Source organism: Quercus robur, chromosome 10 (genome assembly GCF_932294415.1).
Source record: "Quercus robur chromosome 10, dhQueRobu3.1, whole genome shotgun sequence".
In the NCBI taxonomy this organism is placed as follows: Eukaryota; Viridiplantae; Streptophyta; class Magnoliopsida; order Fagales; family Fagaceae; genus Quercus; species Quercus robur.
In genome coordinates, this window is record NC_065543.1 from 25,014,402 (window position 1) to 25,034,954 (window position 20,553).

The 20,553-nt window shown below is 35.7% G+C and overlaps 1 protein-coding gene across 1 annotated transcript; it reads right to left on the reverse strand.

Annotated features, from left to right (window-relative positions):
* Positions 1-632: 632 nt before the first annotated feature.
* LOC126701859 (uncharacterized) lies at positions 633-5,523 on the reverse strand. Its single transcript, XM_050400280.1, has 5 exons — positions 5,133-5,523; positions 2,818-3,696; positions 1,763-2,172; positions 1,117-1,186; positions 633-982 (listed from the first exon to the last, which is right to left on the reverse strand). Exons 2-5 carry the CDS (start codon positions 3,567-3,569, stop codon positions 919-921), a joined length of 1,296 nt encoding a protein of 431 aa, XP_050256237.1. The 5' UTR covers positions 3,570-3,696; positions 5,133-5,523; the 3' UTR covers positions 633-918.
* Positions 5,524-20,553: the final 15,030 nt, after the last annotated feature.

The following is a 20,553-nucleotide window of genomic DNA, read 5'->3' on the forward strand; positions in this document are numbered from 1 at the left end:
AAGTTAATAGAGTAGATTTGTAAATGAACCTAACTTTGTATGAACAGTTCAAATCCCACAAAGATATAGAATTTTTTTGTTTTTTGTTTTTTTTGTTTATTTATTTATAGCAAATTAGTAAAACTCAACTCTACTACTCTAGATGTGATTATTTATTAAATAAGCAAAGCTCAACGTATTACACGTTCTTAAATCAGCTGGTAATTATATATAGACTAGAGATTTAATTGCATAAATTTGTTAATAAGTTTATAAGATATTAAATTATTATTTATAATTTATTGATAACTTAAGTATTTTGTAATAAAAATATAATTTTGTATGATTTAAGATTGTAAATCTAGTTTTTATAGGTTTACAAAAAGGAAAATTAATGGATAAATTATACCTGGCATCCCTGTGATTTGTTGTAAGTTGTTTGCCTCAAATTTTAGGCCCTATCTCTTTCTTAATTTGAACTGAAGTGACCACATCAAACCAAACATATATAAATATTTAAGGGACCAAAATCAAAACAAATTAAGCCCATAAACGGAGGGTTCCATTCCACTGGGAGGATCTTTCCATCATGGCTAGGATAAAATATATATTCGTCACTTCAGAACTGCCAACCCAATTTTAAATCATGGGGGTTCTAAAACAGCTAGAAATCGTATTATTATTTTTAATAAAGTAAACAGACTTTACAATAATGTAACTATTCCATAGCAGTAATATAGATGATCTCAATTAATCATACAAAATTAGATTCCTATTGCTAACACATTCATTGGTGCATTCCTAACAGGACGGAGTTAATATTACACCTGAGCTTTGTTCATAAATGAAAATCCTTCATAGAATGAATTGCAGTGCAACTTCGGATGCCAGGGTTGAAGGACATAATCCTCAATGGGCAGAGATTGGTTATTTTATCAATCACTGGTGACAGAACTTGGGTCGAACTGTGATCACCCCTGGCCTCAACTCGTCAAAACAATATCTGAAAAATAACATTAGTGTGGTCATTTACTCAACAAAACTCAACTACAACATCACCAACTCATTGAATCATTTGAGGGAGTGAAGAAAGTGAGAGTAAAATATTCATTTAGCTAGGAAGTAGACATATTTAACCTGTGTTCGTTAAGGTAACTTCTCACAGCTGTTGGAATGGCAGCATGTCCTCGACTATGATTACCTATACCTGAAGGTGCAAAGTAGTATCAGTGTCCTGCTACCATAACACATATTGGAATGCACACCTCAAACTTCCCCAACAAATCAACACGAAGGATTTCATTCAGTTGGGGCAAACAGTAATGTTACAGACCTCATGAACCACATGGTATTCAAATTCAACGTAGGCGCTTTAAATATCTAGTTGGGCCACTAGCATTAAAATGAACTTAAAAAGATATTTGGAACTAAAAGATGAGAGCTAGTGAGACAAAGACAACCCTTCCTAACAATAGCGGACTTGTGTAGTTAATGGTACATTTCCATGAAGATAAACATGCATTTATACACGAGCTAAATAGCAAAAAGAAACATCAAATGAAGCATAGGTATCCAAAAATGTCTATATGTCATAATGCTCATCCTAGTAACGTTTATGGGCCCACCAACCTGCTATGACTTCTAATGGTGTGGACTTATAAACTTAATGGCATACACAAGCAAAACAGAAAAACACAACTTAAGATGCAGAATAGATATATCATATATGAATGTGTTTATGTGCTGTATAGTTCATCCTAGTGAATTTTATAAGTCCATTTACCTGTTATGACTTCCAATGATGTAGGCCTCTGCCTTGATGATGCTTGTTGCATATCTAACTTTTTTGAATCCATGTTACTAAAAAACTCAAGTGATGGAGAAGGTATAATCCCATTTTCTTTCATACCCCTATTTGTTGAAGCTGCATGATTTGTACGTGCTTGGGTTTCAATTTGCTGCAGATGCTCTTTCAAGGCTTGAATAGCTTCTGCTGCATGAAGGCCATGTAAATCCAATTTCCACATATCGTTTTTGCTATTCCTGATGCTCAATATTTCCTTGGCTGCCTTAGCATTGAGTCTTTCAGCAGCCAACCATTCTTCTCGAGCCTTCATTGAGTGCTGTTGGGCAGAAATGTGATCACCTCTTTGAAAAGCATTAGTTGCTGCTCTTGAGTGCTGTGATGCTGATCTGTTCATTGAAAGAATGGGAAATCTCGTTGACCGTTAAATGGTGATCATAATTCCATAAAATCATCCATTATCAATCCCATTTTCCTTCTCCCTTTTTAAGTAATCTATCATTTAGGAGTTATTTGGACCAAAGGGGCACTATGAGTAGTATAACAATCTAGATTCATTTGAGGCCGAGCAAAATTTCCTTTAATCTTGGAAAAGATTTATCATTTGGTCTAGCTCAACGTGCTAAAAAATTTGCTCATGTACATCAATGACATCTAAGTTACTTTCTTGATTTATAACTACATATACTGTATTCTATTGACAAGAGGAGTAATTCATAGCTCTAATCATACTGTTTAGAGCTCTAGCTTGCCACTATTTGGAATCACACTTGAACTTAAATGCAGAATTTTAATTGATTATAGCTTGACATGCTTAATGCATTCATATTGAGATAAAACACCCAGTTATCATCAACAAAAGTTAAATATTTAATACAGTATGTCAAAGACTCAAAGCTTCAATCCCAAGCAAAAGCAAATGACAATATAATAGGAGGGTTTTTTATTTTATTTTATTTTTTTTATGGTATGTAACAACACAAAACTTAATGGGAAAAATGATCGATCATGCAAATATATGTTTCCATACACACCTCATCATTTTTAGCGCATCTTTTCTATGGATCAAGTAAACATCATCTTCTTCCCACTCAGGTTCAACAGGTACAGACTTCAATTGCTCTATAATTAGTTTTTCATCAAGAGTCTCATCAGGAAACTTCCTCCCAAAAGAATCATTTTCATCCACCAATTCCTTGCTATTGTATTTGAGACAGCCATCTAGAGTAGAGCTTATATCAGTGAGGTTCATCGTCTTTCCCAGAATAAAACTTTTGTCTGTAGAATTTAATTCAACATTGGGTGTTTGCTTATTCTCTTCAATGCTATCATGGGCAACCAGTGCTTCCAATAAATTTGAGGCCCTATCCATATTATTGTCTGCAGCTTCCAAGATGTCCTCAATCAAGCTCTTGTCAGCCCAATGGTGGAGCTCTTTGAGCTTATTCACGACCAAAACATGACTGTTTTTTTCCATATTCTTATTGCTACATGTCCCACTAGAATCACCAACTAGTGTTGGGTTTTTGTATTTCCCATTCTCGGCCAAAGTTGCAAAATCTACAGATGGGAGTAGTACTGATGAGAAAGGCTTATTATTTTTCATTAAGTTTTGAGAAGAGACCGGAGGAGTAAGAGTGTTTGCTATGGGCGGGAAGGGGTCCTTGATGACATCGCCTTCAAGGTTTTGCTTTTGTCGCTGCTTGAGGTCAAAGGCAGCCCAACCAGGAGTTTTACCCCTTCCCCGTGACATCCTATTAGATAGAGAGACGGCGGTAATGGTCATATTGTGTCATCAACCAGCATGATGCAGACCATTCCATGAGTACAAGTCCTTTGTTAATTTGTAATGTACTTGGTATTAAGATGATCGCTTGAATTGTGAAAATTACTCAAATTACTTTTTGAGGGACCTGGCATGCAACATAATTGAATCAGCAAATCTTTCCCCCACCCTTTTTTTTTTTTTTTTTTTTCAATTCAGGGGGAAAAAAGAACGCAAAAAGAAAAAGATAATAAAAAATTGAAAAAATAACAAGAAAAAAAGAAGAATAAGATTAAATGTCAAACAAATAAGAGGGAAGAGAGAAGCAAAGAGTCACTTTGAAGCTCACACATAAAATTGAATAGGAATAAGCTGAAGTTAGATGAAACCTAGACATACAATCTAGCATAAAACAAAACAAAAAGCATACTGAACTGCCCTTTACTCCTTTCCGTGGCTCCCTGCACAAATTTTGTCATCTAGGAAATTTAAAGGAGCTAAAGATCTCATCAAATCAAGTTTTATTCTTTACACAAAAAGCAGGATAGTGAGTGTGAGGTAAAATTGGAGTGGGTAATGACTAGTAATTGTAAGATTATTTACATTAGGAGATTTAATGTGAACCGTATAAATATACATTTTTAATTTCTTCTGTTGTTATCAATTTCTTACACGAATGTTAATTTAGCAGTAAATTGTAACCTTCCTATGGCCAGATGTGCTTCACACATGATTTACCAAAAGACTTTATTTATAAGACTAATACATATAAACACAGAATAAAAGTTTCCATACCATTGGGTGTAGGAAAATTTAGTTCATAATGCTAAATTCCCCATCTAATTCCAATTAAATCACAAAGATAATAACCTCCCTATGGGGTCAAGTCATTATTTTCATGAATTAATTACGACTTAGATGCCATTATGCCTAATAAAGTACTATAAAATAATCTTTATGTGAGTATTGCCTAAAGATGCTATGTCTATTCCTAAGTCATTTTGATATTCAAAAATTTTAAATGACATCAAAAGATCAACTAAACCATTAAATGATATATTTTTTTTCAATTCTTTAGTCTACATTGTGTCTATTGTACATGAAGTAGTCTTCGTCTAATAAAATTTTTCTTACTTATCAAATAAAAATAAAATGATATTTTAGGACAAGATAAGAACAAGGAACCAACAACGAACTTAAACCGATCATTTACTTAATGATCAATGGTTCATAACATATATACCAACATAGTACATCATTCAACAGCAACTCTATGACATTGTTATAGATATTAATCATTAAAGTAATATCATTTAAGTGGATTGATGATAAATCACAACGTGTATTAAAACCCAAATAAAAAAACTCAATCCTAAATACTAGTGTTGTGTTTCTGCACAAAATGTCTAATCATGTGTATAATCTCACTGCACAAAGTCAAAGTACGAGCTAAAAGCCTAAAACCCATTTTCCTGATGCCATTTAGTTTCAACTTTCAACTTTCAAGTCAAGCCAAAATTGCAGAATTTGATACAAAAAAATTTGGCAGTGCTTAAATAATTTGCATATTTAAGAAATTCATACCTTTTGCAGAGACCAAATTTTGGTGGGTGTGGGTGTTATTTAGGAAGACTAGAGCGCAGGAGTATTTCCACAGGTAACCAAGGCTGAGATATCACAAGAACATACGGTGGCTGTTGTCGGTACAGATGTTTTATAATCGAACACTCCCACAATCCGACCACTCTGCATCTCTTATCCATATAATAATTCTGTCTCTGCCTTGTGCTGCTTTCAATTTTTTATGCAAAGAGGGAACGAGAGAGGGAGAAATTTTTCCCTCAAAACTCAAAAGAGTCCCGTAGATGACATGGAAAATGGTCGTTAGAGAGAGAAAATTAGGCTGAAAACAGACTTAAAGGCGGCCTTGTCAAATTACGAAATTACCCTCACTGTTTGATGCCTTTTCCAGTTTTTAGTTTCTACCTAGGATTCACAACGGATTAGGTTTCTTTGTGCTTCAACCCTGCCCACGGGCATGCCCATGTTATCCGAACATGCCCCATTTAATAAACGGTTTTTCTTTCAACCCCCAAACCCACTCAGTCAGGCCCTGTCTTGTCATGCTTGGCCCAAAATCCTAAACACAAACACAAAAATAAAAAAAACAAAAATTTCAGATTTTCCCTTTCAAAATCACAAACGCAAACTCAAATCCGAACACGAACACAAACATGGATTTCACAAACACAAAAATTTCAGATTGTCCCTTTCAAAATAAAAAATACAAACACAAATCCTAACACAAATACAAACACAAACACAAAAATTTTAGACTTTCCCTTTCAAAATAAAAAACACAAACACAAAAATTTCAGATTTATGATTTTCCTTTTCAAAATAAAAAACACAAACACAAACAAAGAAAAATCAATGAGAGATGAAATGAACCCAAAAATAAAAATAAAATCACAGAGGGTGGCTATGAGAGAGTAGCTAAGGCGTGACAAAGCTTGAGGTCGGTGAACGAAACAGTGAGGCGTGAGCTTGAGGGCCGGTAGTGACTAGTGTGAGTGAGTGAGAGTGGGTGGGCGGTTGAGACCAAAGAAAAAGATATGAGAGTTAGTGTTAGAATAGGTTATAAGTGTGTGTGTGTGTGTGTGTATGGGGTTTTTGGTAATTTTAGTTTTAATTGGGTCGGGTCCTGGTTCGAGGCGAGTTTCACTAAAACCTGTACTTGACTTGAACTCATTTCGGGTTTTATTTTAAAAACTCAAACCTGACCCTATTGTTTTGCAGGTCAGGTAAAACTTGCCCCATTAGGGTCGGGTCGGGCCGGGTACCCACGGGTTAGGTACTTTTTGCCATCCTTTTTTCTACTTTCTACTATCACATGATTCACATTGCTGTGCAAGGTGTCACATGGTCTATTTTCATTTTTTTTTTTGATGATATAGGAGAATTTCATTTAAATTAGTTGCATGACACAGAACATACTGTACAACAATTCTAATTGTTAATCAAACCCCTACGGGCAACTGACCCCACCCACCGAACCAATTATTGGGTAATCTAGGGGCTTTTCACCCTTGAAGGGCTAAACAGTTGTTGGGGGCCGTTTTTCCATTGCATAGCCACGTGTTGTTCACTGGAGGGGTGACCTTGCTTGACTTGGATTTGTATGAGGAGTTGCATCTAGAACTTGACATTGGACCAAGTAGTCCAATGGCTTCCGGCTTATTTTTAGGCCTACAAAATGAGTAAAACTCAAAATCTAAGAATCATGATAATGGTTGAATAAATAGATAATATGTGTTTGAAATAATAGTTTTGATTTATAGTTGTAATGGTAGTTAAAATAAAGTAATATGTATTTAAAGGTGAAGTAATCATGTATGCAATAATATAAATTTAGAGATATAGAAAGGTGGTGACTTATCTTTGTATGGTTTGTAGCTCCAACTATATAGCATCGGTGAGTTGATAGTATTCCAGCAGAATGACTCCAGTGGTGAAGAGGTAGTATGTCATGATAACTTCAAGATTGAAGGGGAAAAATGGGTGCAATTGGAAGGAGAAAGAGTATGTCCAGCCATGTGTAGAGGCTAAAGTTTGTCCCTTTATCATGCACTTAAATGAATTTCCCTTTGATAATACTCTTTTAGTTATAGTGAAGTTATGAATAGCATTGCCTCCCATGAGAAGGGCATTTGTAAGATAGGTTTGTGCCTTCCATGAGAAGGACTTTAGTATGAGTGTTCAATATCTCTTGAGAAGTATGGAGATGGTAAAAGATATAGATGTTTTGTGGGATGTAGTATTTGTAATATGTATATGTAATGTGATAAGTATGGATACTTGGTGAGAGATGGGTTTGTAATATAGATGAGAAATATGTATGTATAATTTGTGAGAGATGTAATTTGTAAGATATATGAGAGATATGTATGGGTATTTTGTGAGATATGTACTTTCTGAGATGTATGAGAGATATGTAAGATGGTGAAGGAGTTATGTTAGAGCTACTAGAAAGATTATAGTGATGGCTTGTGTTGCTTTCCAAGAGGAAAGATTTTGTAAGAGTGTGGAGATGTGTTTAGGTATTTGGAGATATGGGCAACAAGATAGATGTATTTTTTGAATATAGAGAGTGAGAGAATGAACATAAGATGAGTAATGGTGTTGGTGTGTAATAGTGTATTTAGCAATATTGTTGGGATTTTCTGCTAGGGGATGGATTAGGGCTTATGAGTAGTGATGTGAGGGGCATCTATGAGCTTAGGATTGAAGAGCTTAGTTTCTAATTTGGAAACTAAGAACTCAAAAGCTCAGAATCTCATTAAGAGCTAAGAAGATAATTAGAGGGAGAGAAAAAATAGAGAAGTTTTTGAGAGATTAGTTCTTCTCTATTGGTGTCCTTTGGTGTGTTGATGAGGGTTTCTATTTATAGTTGAGTTTAAGGGGGTATTTAGCAAAGAATCTTAGCCAAAATCTGTCCCAATTAGTAATAAATCTTCAGAAATCCATTTTAGGATTTGGCAGAAAATGGTATGTTCAGTTTTAAGGGATTTTTTCTGTTTTGGGTAATATTAGCTGGAGGAAAGACTAACAAAAAAGGAAAGGATTTTAGCAAGAAAAAGATAGTTTCTTTGGTTGCTTTTGGTTTTTAGCCAATAATGAAATTCTGTAATGTTAAGGTTGCTGGGCCAGCTGTCCCATCAATTTTGAAACAGCTGTCCTGGCTGTTTGAAAAAACTGTCACAGTTATCATAAGACAGCTGTTGTTTGGGGCTGAAGTAGATAAGGTCAACTGGATGATGTCAGGCGCTGGAGAGAATATTTAGCATTTATTTAATGGATTTGGCTGAAAATTGTAAGATCTCTTTTAAGGATGTCTTGCTATTTTGGGTATAGTAGCTGGCTATTGGAATTTGAGCATTAAATGGTTGATGATTTCACTTTAAGCTAGGTGTCAAGTGCTGAACACACTTTTAGCCAGCTGGCAGGGGAATATTTGGTCCAATTATGGCAGATGGTAGTTGGGGTATTAAAGATATCATGAATATTGTATATTTGAAGATTAAAGATAGGCAATCAGATTTAGCCATGTGTTTGAGTTGGATTTTAGCTGAACATAGTAATAAGTTTATGTAGAATAATATGATTAGATTTCTAAATTTGTATTGGAATAGCTGGAGATTGAACGAATAGTTATTTTGTCAGCATTTAGATGGCTAGAGTTTTTGAGAATTTTTTATATGATGAGTATTAAGTTTTAGGAAAAGAGCAATAAAGAGTTTTATCATTTTAAGTGTTATGTGATAAGAGAGGTTTACTCTATGTTAACTGCTACACACTGACTCATTAGAGTTCAGGGAATTGGAGAAGACATGCCAAGTAACATGTTTCTTTTATCAACTTTAAATTGCTGAAACTATACTAAACATACTCCTTGGTCTTCCAAATCACGACTCCCAAAGTTTCCCCGAAAAGACTCATGAGCTTGGATCATAAGTCGAAAATGAGATGACGTACCTTGGATTTTGTTGTCATTTTGTGTAAATATGGGCTTTTGTTGGAGAAGCCACTTTCCATGAATATGAAAGAGGTAATATGCGTCATGAGTTTTGATTCATTGCTTGAGTCGATCCTGCAAGTTCAAAAACGTGTACAAAAACACTTTTGAACGTTTAGACCCCCAAAAACCAACTTAACCAACACAAGCAATATGTCAAACAACAAGTGTGCGGAAACTTAACATATGCTATAATATGAAATTGGTTAAACAACTATCTAAGCCATAACAAAATAAACCACAGCAGATAATGTAAAGGCAGAGATAGAGAGGAAGGAAGATGCAAACACAAAGATAACACCCGATGTGTTATCGAAGAGGAAACCGAAGACCTCGGCGAAAAACCTCTCCGCCGCCCTCCAAGCGGTAATCAATCCACTAGAAAATACAGTTGGGATACAAGGACAGCAATAGACCCTCCAAGCCTAATCTACCCAGTGCACCTAAGCCCTCCAAGCTTCTTGCTCCAACGAGGTTGCGCCGAACCTTTTTCTTTTCTAGCTTTCCGGATTCCGCTACTACACCGTAGCATCAACCAATGAAGATTGGCTCCTTCCTAACTGCTTCCCAGAACTCCAAACGTCTGTCTCACAGAGATGATAATGGTGAGAACCAGGTTTGGTATAATGCCTCTCAAGGATTTGACAATGGAGAGGAAGAGAGTGAGGGAATTTGATGAGACTCTAAGGTAGAGATTGTGGGTGAAACAATCTGGTTTTTCTTTAGGGTTTCTCTCTCAAAATTCTCTCTGGAAGCTCTCTTTCAATCGTGGGTTAAAAGGGTATTTATACTGGAGTGAAGAGGAATGCGAAACGTCAGGTTTTTCCAAAACAGGGGTGGCTCGCGGCTTGACCTCGCGGCTTGACCAAGTCGCGAGATCCAGTCGCGAGTTAACCGTATGGCCAGTTGTCCTGTTTTGTCCTGTAGTGCTCCAGCTAGCATGACTGTTCATCTTCCAGCATGCTTGGCACGTGTGCATCTTCTGGCGGTTTGAAGCCGCGAGTCCACCCGCGAGTCCCAGCCGCGACACTCTGTTTTCTTGCACACTCTTGAGCAAACTTCACTCTATCTCACTCACTACCCTTACAACAATCCCACCTAAATACAGGGTTACTAAATGCTGAATTACAAGCAAATTTGGCACGGAATAAAGCCAATTAGATGGTTGAATAAATTCAACCTTACAGATCCATATGTTAATGTTGATTATGTCGTGGGTTATGATTGTTAGTATAAGTGCCCTAAAATCCTATTGCATGCCATCTATGGCATTATGTATGACATTATGTTCTATGTAATAAAGTTGTTTTTATTATTATCTAAAATAATCGTAACATAAATATTTGGACATTAACATATAGTCCATGAGATGCATAGTATGTGATTTAGTCACAGAAGATATAAATCACAAGTTCTTTGTAAACTCAAAATTTTAGTTCGTAGTTGGTGATGAAATTAGGCATTTCATCTACGAAGACTATAACGTATCAACTAAGATGATTTGTCTTAATTATGGAAGTGAAGACTTCTAGTTAATATGTTGATAAGTTTTAAGTGTTGAGACATATTGAACTAGACTGTTGTGAGATTTATTATTCTACCAATGACTGTCAAATGAATAATAAATCGCACGACTTCTATTTACATCAACTCTTAATCCTAAGAGAATAATGAATCTAATCATGAAGTGTAGGTTGCTTTGATATATCAGGAGTGAGATCTAAAGTCACGATTAAAATCTCAATATGTTGGGCAGCCACATTTATTATTGAAGGAACATATATTCTCAAGATGGAATTCATAATTTCTTAACAAAGATATAAAATATTCCCTTGAGATAAGTTTAATAAGTTTGGTTATTCAAAGTGTTAGGCCTAATTACTTTAGTAAGAAGTTACTAAAGTATATATTTATGAAATTGGATTTCATAAATATATGATGAATAACTTAAAGGATTAAAACGGGTACTCAAGGATTAAGATGTAGTAATCTTCAAAGTGGCAGTCAACATTCATGATTTTGTATTACTACGAATATTTTAATGAAGGGGTTGAATGTATAACAAAGTCTTGAAATATAATTTATTAATAAGGCATAGAGTATAATTATATTTATATAGTGATATTAAATATAATTAATAATAATTTTGGACTTGTTAAGAGTTGATAGAAAGACCCAAAACGCATTGGAGCTAGTGTCTTATTTGTTCATTTTGGTCTTACTCTAAGCCACATACTAAAGCCCAATTGGAATTGCCCAAAAGGCTAACCCAATTAGATAATCAGTTACATATAAGGAGAGAAATATACAGAATTTTAAAAATGTATAAAATGGTGTATATGTGAGTGTAAGCCACTCTCCTATTCTCCCTTGAACACATAAACTGATTGAGAGACCACACTTCTTGGGCATAAGTGGAATTGGAGTGAAGATTAAAAGTGTTTACAAGTACTTCTAATCTTTGGTTTTGAATTTCACTGTACCAAGGTACGTTCTCTTGTTCTTAAATTCTGAAATTTATATATTACATGTTATCAATTGCGAATGAAGTAGATCCGTTAATTTTCCATTGTGTATATTTTGTATGCAATACAAACTATATTTTTCCTACAATGATCTCAATTGAAGAAGAGGAAATATGAACCATAAATTCGCCTCTTGAAGTAAAGATCTTGTGGGCCATGTGAGCCCAATCAATGTAGTTGGATAAGATATAAGCTTATTTTGGGATTTAAATGAGACTGACCCAAAATTCAATAATATGTTGATGTAGCGTTAGTTGCCAATGAAGTAATGCCATGAGGCATGAAAAAAGAGTCCTCAACAACAGTTTATCCTTATGCCTAGGAGACCTCATTTTAAATTTTTTGCAATTGATGGTGTCGACGCCCAGCCTTGATCGGCTAGTGGAAAGACTGTCGTTGCCATGCCTTCATTTAGCCACCCATCGCGGCGACAGCTACCACGCGTGCGAGGCCCCATTGGAGGGCCCTTCTCGATAGTGGTGTATGTGTTTCGCGGAGCTTTGAGTGCTTTCTCTCTTGATAGAGGAAGGTATGTCTACCTTTGGTTTTATGGCAGGAATTTGGGCCAAATTTTAAGGGTTTACCAAAGGTAAGTGGAGTCGCCACCAATCATTGGATTTTTCTAAAGTGTGATTGGTCACCTGTTTCTAATTGATTTTATTACTAGTCCTAGGTTAAGAAAAAGGACATTTTTCCTAATCTAATATGGATGGCAAAAAATATTGATTCTTAGGTTCGAAAGTTTGGTTACGTGTGGGGAAGGTGTTAGGCACCCCACAACGCCTATCCAAGGACAATTCTTTGTTTTGATAAAACCTTAATTTTTGGAGATTGGTAGTAAAAGCATGATTTTGGCATTGGCTTTTGGGGCTTTGCATGCATGGAGGGCTTTGAAGCTTGGCTTTTGAATGGGTGTGGTCCCAATCTATGCTTTCCTAAGGCATTCAAGCAAAGTGCCAGATTTCTACGGCAAAAATCTGGTGACAAATCACCTTACTTTCATGGTAGAAATTAGGCATCACTTGCCTTAGGTGACATGGACTGTGACAATCACATCGGAGGAGGGTGAACAGGTATTTATATACATACATCATGCACAATGCAAGCATCAGGAAAGTAAATGCCTACATCTTTAGAGCATGGCCCAAAGTATAGGTACAGGAAAGTAAACAGGTGTTGCCATACTCTAGAGATGAGGATGAATGGTAGAAGGCATGATATACCTAATATAAACCATCTAAGAGAGAAAGGGAGGAGGAAGGAAGGGGTTTAAAAGAGTACATAACCAAAGGGAAAGGCTAAACTCCTAAACCTACTAAACACAGCTACTTGGCTTATCTACATGCTTGTGTTTGCACTCTTCTTGCTTGCGCTTGGGAGACCGTGCCCTAGCTCTATGTGTGTACATGCAAAGGCAAATACAAGAAACCAGAAGACAAGCAATGGAAGGAAAATATGTAAAGAGTATATGAAAAGGCATAAAACAGATAAGCGTGATAGACATGGCAAACATAGCAGGAAAGCAAGCAAACAAGCGAAAAAGCAAACAAGCAAGAAAACGAACAAAAGGTGGTGTCCACGAGGGACAAATATAGGTTTGGATTGAATGTCCATAACTTCATTGTGTTGAAGCATGGATGACACACTAGCAAGCAAGACTCATGCATGGACATGTAAGCAAGCATGTAAAGATGCATATAAATCCAACGAGTGGCATAAACAAGTATGGCAAGCATATCATCACATAGAGCAGAAAAGGGAAAAGGAATGCACGAAGCAACCGGCATCATGGTGATGTGTCCCAAGTGGTTACACCCAAAAAACTATGAAAGGTGTTATTTTGTTTGGATTTTGACCTTATTTGACCTTCGGTCAACCCTAGGTTGACTAGGGGCATTTTGGTCATTTTAGTTGGAAAAAGCACTTTGAGTGCTCCGGTGTCCAAACGGGTTGCGCCATGTCATTCTGGATGTTCTCACGGTCTTATGGAGAGAAAATAATATTTTTGGGTTTTTTCAAGGTTCGGCACGCAAATCGAGGGTGGACAAAATAGGTATCAACAGATGGTTGTTAGGGTACATATTTTTACATATATATTTTTTTATTTAAATACCACCTATCTATGCTCAACACATCACCAATAAATCATTGAGCCTCTCTAAACATTTTTTTTTTGCCTTATTATTATGCTAGCCCACAACTATTCTCCACACCACCACTAAATTGGGCCACAAATATAAAAATTTATTAGACCCAATATTTAGTGAGGCCTATAGTTCATATTTGTGCCCAAATTATTTTATTAAAGGGGTTCAAATCCCATGATCAAAAACCATGATTCAAGTCCATGGCAAATTATCTATCAAAAGTGTCAGTTCTCACTGGTAATATTGAAAAACTCAATTCTCATTGGCAACATTAAAAGCCCAGTTCTCATTGGCAATATCAGAAAACCCAGTTCTCACTAGCAATTAAAAAAAGCCCGGTTTTAACTAGCAATATCAAAAAGCTCAATTCTCATTTGCAACATTAAAAGCCTACTTTTCACTGGCAAATCAAAAAGCCCAGTTCTCACTGGCAATATCAAAAAACCCAATTCTCATTGGCAATACTAAAAGCCCAATTCTCATTGGCAACAATAAAAAAGCCCAGTTTTTGCTGGCAATGTCAAAAAAAGCTCAATTCATATTGGTACTATTTAGTGAAAAATCCAATATTGTTAATTCTTGGGAAATACCATATGATTAAATTACCTATGCCCATAACCACAGTTGTTAGAAAAGCTTGAATGCTCACATATTTCCAAATTCATGGGAAATTATGATTATTTGATTCTACGAATGATAATTATTCATCCTACAAGCTCGTTCATCATTTCAAAATAGTAAATATTATTTACAAATCATTTTGAAATAATTAAGCTTATGCTATTATATTACATTCATTACCCAAAGATCCATTACAAATATCTATCAAAACCCAATCTGCATTGAATATCCACTAACAATAAGAGTCCATGAGGGATGAAAACCCATGGCAATGTGTGTCATTGATGTCCATTTTGTCGTTCCAAATGTGTGATAAAAGGAGAACAAGCCCAAGTGAAAAAGGGGCATAAGCCCAGCCCAGCCAAAGGGTCAAGCCATGTGAACAATCAAAACCCAAAGTTCTAGCCAAGGCAGAAGACTGAACCAGCTAGCCAGCTTCCTTCTTGCTCATCCTTGACCAAGGTTCAGCTGGAGATTTCCTCAAGGGACAACTAGATCTCTAAGAATGAAATAAGGGTTGTACCATCAACTTTCTGCCACTGTCTCCCTAATGTGAATAGTGCCCAGAGGTTGTACTACCAGCTAAAGTCTAATAGGTAATGGGATTTCATCATCTTCCTCAAAACTCTATCTCCAGCGGAAGGAAGCCTTAACCAAGTTACTCAAATTTGAACAAATTAATCAAATTAAATCCAATATAGCCTCCTGACCAGCCTTACATTTTTGGATTCTTGCTAATCACTCCCCTAAGCTCCACTGTAAAAGGGTAATCACATTAGCCCCACAAACACACACAACCTCCCTGGAAATTTTTGTTATTCTTGCTACTTTGCCTTATTTCAGCTTGTAGTTCAGCTTCCTCCAGCTCATAAATCATCCATCTCAGTCAATAAAAGCCCACACTCATCTAGCCTCAAACTTTCATTTTCCCTTTTCTGCATATACCAAGTTCATAAATGCTCCCTATTCAATCATGAACAACGCTTTTCTCCATTAAAGACTTAGCCTTAGCATTATTTTCCCCATTTTGCTAGACTCACTCAAAACAGCCTTTACAACCCCACTCATATCCCAAATACATATTTCACAAGAATCTTGATTCAACATCTTCTACATTGAGTTGGAATCTCTCTCTCCCTTCACACCGTGCCAAATAACCCTTTTCTTCTCACCATGGAGCCATTGGTCTTTACATTTTGTTTTTCTATTGAAGGATATAATGTATTTGTAACAATGAAATTTTTCCCTCATATTGATGTAGTAGTAGCAAAAAGTACCCTAGACCGCTTTGACCAAGACACATAAGGATTGCCTGAAGTGAACACCTTCTTATATTTGTTCAATAATTGATTGTTGGACCATCAATTTAATTTTACCCCACCACTGGAGAATTTTATTTTCTTGCATTGTTGTAACAAGACCACTAATTTATTAATTAACTATTATGAAGTGTTTTATTGGGCCTTAATGTAGTTCTTGCTAAGGTACAACCTTAATTTCTTACTTAGATAGGTTTATCACTGCATTGAAAGCCTTTGGGTATCATCTTAGAACCCAACGTTGAGTTTTGGCTTAGTCTCCCCATATTTCATTTGAGGACATCAATTTCCCCCTTAACAATGGCACTAAGTCCTTGACTTAGTCTTAGCTATGAGCTAATATAACTCACACGCACACATAGTGTTTACAAAGAAAACTCCTAACCTTTATTGCTCAATCACAAGTACAAAAGAAATCTCACCCTTACAAGACTTAGAGGAATACACTCAAATCTCTCAAGCCAATTTTGTACTTTGTTGTTGACACTCCTAACAACATAAGGATAAAATCACATACAACAATAACCGTCTATGGCAATTACCACCAAGTAACTTCTTGCCTCTTGAACCATCTACCACTTGGGTTTGTATTAGGGCAATGCTAACTATTGTTTTCTTGGCTGTTTTGGAATGATATGGCAGGCCTGTTTCTATCATTCAATTTTAATGACATGGTTGATTTCTATTGGTTTCAGAGTACAAGATCAACATGCTAACCTTGTACCTCAATACTATACAATAATTTCCCCTTGTGTAGAGGCTAGTTAAGTTTGTCCCCTTTATCATGCATTTAAATGAATTTCCCCTTGATAATGCTCTTTTAGTTATTGTGAAGTTAGGAATAGTATTGCCTTCCATGGGAAGGCTTTTGTAAGATAGGTTTGTGCCTTCCATGAGAAGGGCTTTCTAAGAAGTATTTGTGCCTTCTAGGAGAAATGCTTTAGTATTAGAAGTTTATGCCTTCTATGAGAAGGGCTTTTAGTATGAGTGTTTGATATCTCTTGAGAAGTATGAAGATGGTAAAAGATATAGATATTTTGTGGAATGTAATATTTGTAATTTGTAAGATTCATGGAAGTATGAGAGATATGGAGGTTAAAGATAGTAAAGATATGAGATTATAATTGTTGGTGAAGTTATAGTTATGACTTGTGTTGCTTTCCAAGAGGGAAGATTTTGTAAGAGAAGAGGTTTTGTAAGAGAAGTGAAGAGGGATATGTGTTTAAAGGATATGGGCAGCAAGATAGATGTATTTTTTTGAATATGGAGAGTGAGAGAATTAGCATAAAAGAGTAATGATGTTGTAGTTTGTTTAGCAATGTTGCTGAGGTATTCTGCTGGAGGATGGATGAAGGTTATGAGTTATGAGTAGCGATATGAGGGGCATTTGTGAATTAAAGGCTGAAGAGCTTAGTTTCTAATTTGGAAACTATGAACTTAGAAGCTCAAAACCTCATTAAGAGCTTAAGAAGATAATTAGATGGAGAGGGAAAATAGAGAAGTTTATGAGAGAGTTGTTCTTCTCTATTGGTGTGCTTTGTTGTGTTGATGAGAGGTTCTATTTATAACTAAGTTTAAGGGGGTATTTAGCGAAGAATCTTAGCCAAAATCTGTTCTAATCAGCAATAAATCTTCAGAAAATCCATTAGAGGATTTGGTCAAAAATGGTATGTTTAGCTTTAAGGGGTTTTTGTTGTTTTGAATAATATCAGCTAGAGCAAAGACTAGCAAAAAAGGAAAGGATTTTAGCAAGAGAAAGATAGTTTCTTTGGTTGCTTTTGGTTTTTATCTAAATAAGGAACTTTTGTAATGTTAAGGCTGCTGGGTCAGCTATCCGATTAGTTCTGAAACATCTGTCCGAGCTGTCTAAAAAAGCTGTCACAGTTGTCATAAGACAGCTGTTGCTTATGGCTGAAGTAGATGTGGTTAGCTAGATGATGTCAGGTTGCTAGAGAGAATATTCAGAATTTATTTCATGAATTTAGCTGAAAATAATAAGATCTCTTCTGAGGATATCTTGCTATTTTGGAATTAAAAGCTGGCCACTTGGATTAAGCATTAAATGTCTGGTGATGTCACTTTTAGCTAGGTGTCAATTGCTGAACACACTGCTAGTGTTCTGTTGGAAATGCTTCCTCTCTTGGGTATTTATATTTTTGGTCAACATTTTGTTACAGTACACTTTTAGTAAGTAATTGAATGATTGATTGATAGTTAAGAAAGTTTTAGAGATCTAGTCAAGGACTCATTGTGTTGTGACTTAATCTTGGTGAGCAAGAAGAGCATTTAGTGCTCTACTTTGGCAGCTAGCAAGGGAATATTTGGTTTGATTATGATAGGTGACAGCTGAGTATTAAAGATATTGTGAATATTTTATATTTGAAGATAGCCTATCAAATTTAGCCATGTGTTTAAGTTGGATTTTAGCTGAAAATTATAATATAATATATGTAGAATAATATGCTTAGGTTTCCAAATTGGCATGGCAACAGTTGGAGATATAGGGTGTGTTTGTTTGGAGTTGAAATAAGGTGGATGAAAAACTTTGGAGAGAAAATGAGAAGGAAAACTTTTTTGTAATGTGTTTGGTTAAGTGGGGAGGAAGGAAAATAAATGGTGGGGCCCAGGTGTTTTCTCCCTGAACCCACCAGAAAGTTTTCTCCCCAAAATGGAGAGAAAACTTGGTGGCGGAAATATGATGGCTGAATGACAAAAATGCTTATATGCAAGTTGCACTTGGGCTTAACATTGATGTTTTTATTTTTATTTATTTATTATTTTTTTAGCCTTTGGCTTAATGTTTCTATTGTTTTTTAACAACCATTTGCTTTATTGGGCGTTCCCCCCCCCCCCCCCCCCCCCCCCCCCCACAATTTTCTTTTGATGTCTAGGAGTTATGGCATGGAGCTATGTCTTTTTTTTTTCTTTTTTTTTTTTTTTTTTGCTTAACTAGTTATGATTTTTTTTGTGCACATAATTTTTATTTTTTAATAAATTTAGGTGATTGCTTTTTTTTTTGGTTTCTTGTCACTTTTTTATTTTAATTGTGCGTCACTTTTTTATTTTAATTGTGCATCATTTTTTAACAAGGGTATATGAGTAAATTTATACAAACTCACTTTTTTTATCCCTCCACTTTTTCACTCCCAACCAAACAAGAAGAAGAAAAATTAAATTATTTTCTTGTAATTGACTAATTCTTTGACAAAACGCACTTGTAATTAGATAGATCTAAGATGTGTTTAATGTTTCAAAGAACAAGGTTTCAAGATTAAGTGTTAAAGCCATGCAAGTCTATCCAAGAAACAAGTGAAATTTGTATAAATCTCGATAGCTAATATCTATCGAGGTTTAAAAAACTGTTGAGGCCCGATACTCGACAGTTAGCTCGATAGATAAGTTATCTATCGAGACTTATGAAATTTAGTTTTTCAAAGTTGATTCAATATAATTCGTGAATACATGTTTGAGCTATCTTTTCTCACAACCCTAAATATATATAAGAATTGTTTTAAGGGCAGTCAAAAGTTGCGCGAGTGTAAAGCAAAGTTGTGTTCATGCAAATTGTGATCGAAGACAGAATTTGCCTTAGTTTATCTTTCTCTTGAAGAAGCTGCTATGTTCGTACACCATAGTGTTTTGTAACCAAGGAGTTTCATGATCTTCATCGTGTGATGAACTAAAGAACTTTGTAGCCAACATCCTTCTCAAGTTGGTGAGTAAGCCGCGTACTGGGATTCGCACATTGAAGAAGCTAATGTGTTTGTACTCCTTAGTTCATCTTTCTCTTGAAGAAGCTGCTATGTTTGCACACTGTAGGGTTTTGTAACCAAGGAGTTTCGTGATTTTCATCGTGCAATGAACTAAAGAACTTTGCAGCCAACATCTTTTTCAAGTTGGTGAGTAAGCCGCGTATTGGGATTCACATATTGAATTGGTTAGTCATGTACTAGGAGCCCTGCATTGAAAAGAGAGATTGTCACCACAGAACAAGTCCAATTAGGTATTAGGATAAGGGTTCAACTGTAGGTTGGTATAAGGTACTAGGATTCCTTTACTTGTAACCGCTTGTTGTGATAGTATTGAATTCTTAGGAATAGTGACCTTAAAATCACCTGTTGGGATTTTTGTCGCATAGATTTTAGCCATTCGTAAACAAATCACCGTGTCAATTTAATTTCTGCTGCATTTAGTTATTTGGTGATTTGTTTTGCTACTTGTAACCGCTTGTTGTGATAGTATTGAATTCTTAGGAATAGTGACCTTAAAATCACCCGTTGGGATTTTTGTCGCATAGATTTTAGCCATTCGTAAACAAATCACCGTGTCAATTTAATTTCTGCTGCATTTAGTTATTTGGTGATTTGTTTTGCTACCACACTATAGCATGATAATTGAATTAATTAATTAACTTGGCTAATTAATTTGTTAATTCATCACAAGGGGTCAATACATTCTTGTCCTATCATTTAACTATTTTATGGGGGACTTATGAATACTTAAGTGATTTATGGGGCTAAATGAAATATGGAAGGAACCTTAAGGGTGAAGTGGTAATTTACCATAAGATATTTTGGGGGTAAACTTGTAATTAAGCTCCTCCCATAAGTCAACCACCCACCCCCCCTAAGCCTACATGTTCCGTTCCTCCCCCTTATCTCCTCCTTTGTATTTTTTCTCTCTTCTTGTTTCTCACCACCCTCCATGACCAAACCTCCAAGCTCCCATATCTCTTTCCTCATTTCTCTCTCTCTTTCTAGTCAAGACCTCCTTGTTGAGGATTATGTCTCCATTGGTTTTCCTAGTAGCTAAGTTGTA

Excerpts from the sequence above, each read along its gene's own strand:
- LOC126701859 (XM_050400280.1), bottom strand. The coding sequence starts at position 3,569 with ATGACCATTACCGCCGTCTCTCTATCTAATAGGATGTCACGGGGAAGG. Across the intron at positions 2,173-2,817 it reads GATGCGCTAAAAATGATGAG|ATCAGCATCACAGCACTCAA; the intron begins GTGTGTATGGAA and ends TTCAATGAACAG. Across the intron at positions 1,187-1,762 it reads ATCATTGGAAGTCATAACAG|GTATAGGTAATCATAGTCGA; the intron begins GTAAATGGACTT and ends TTGCACCTTCAG.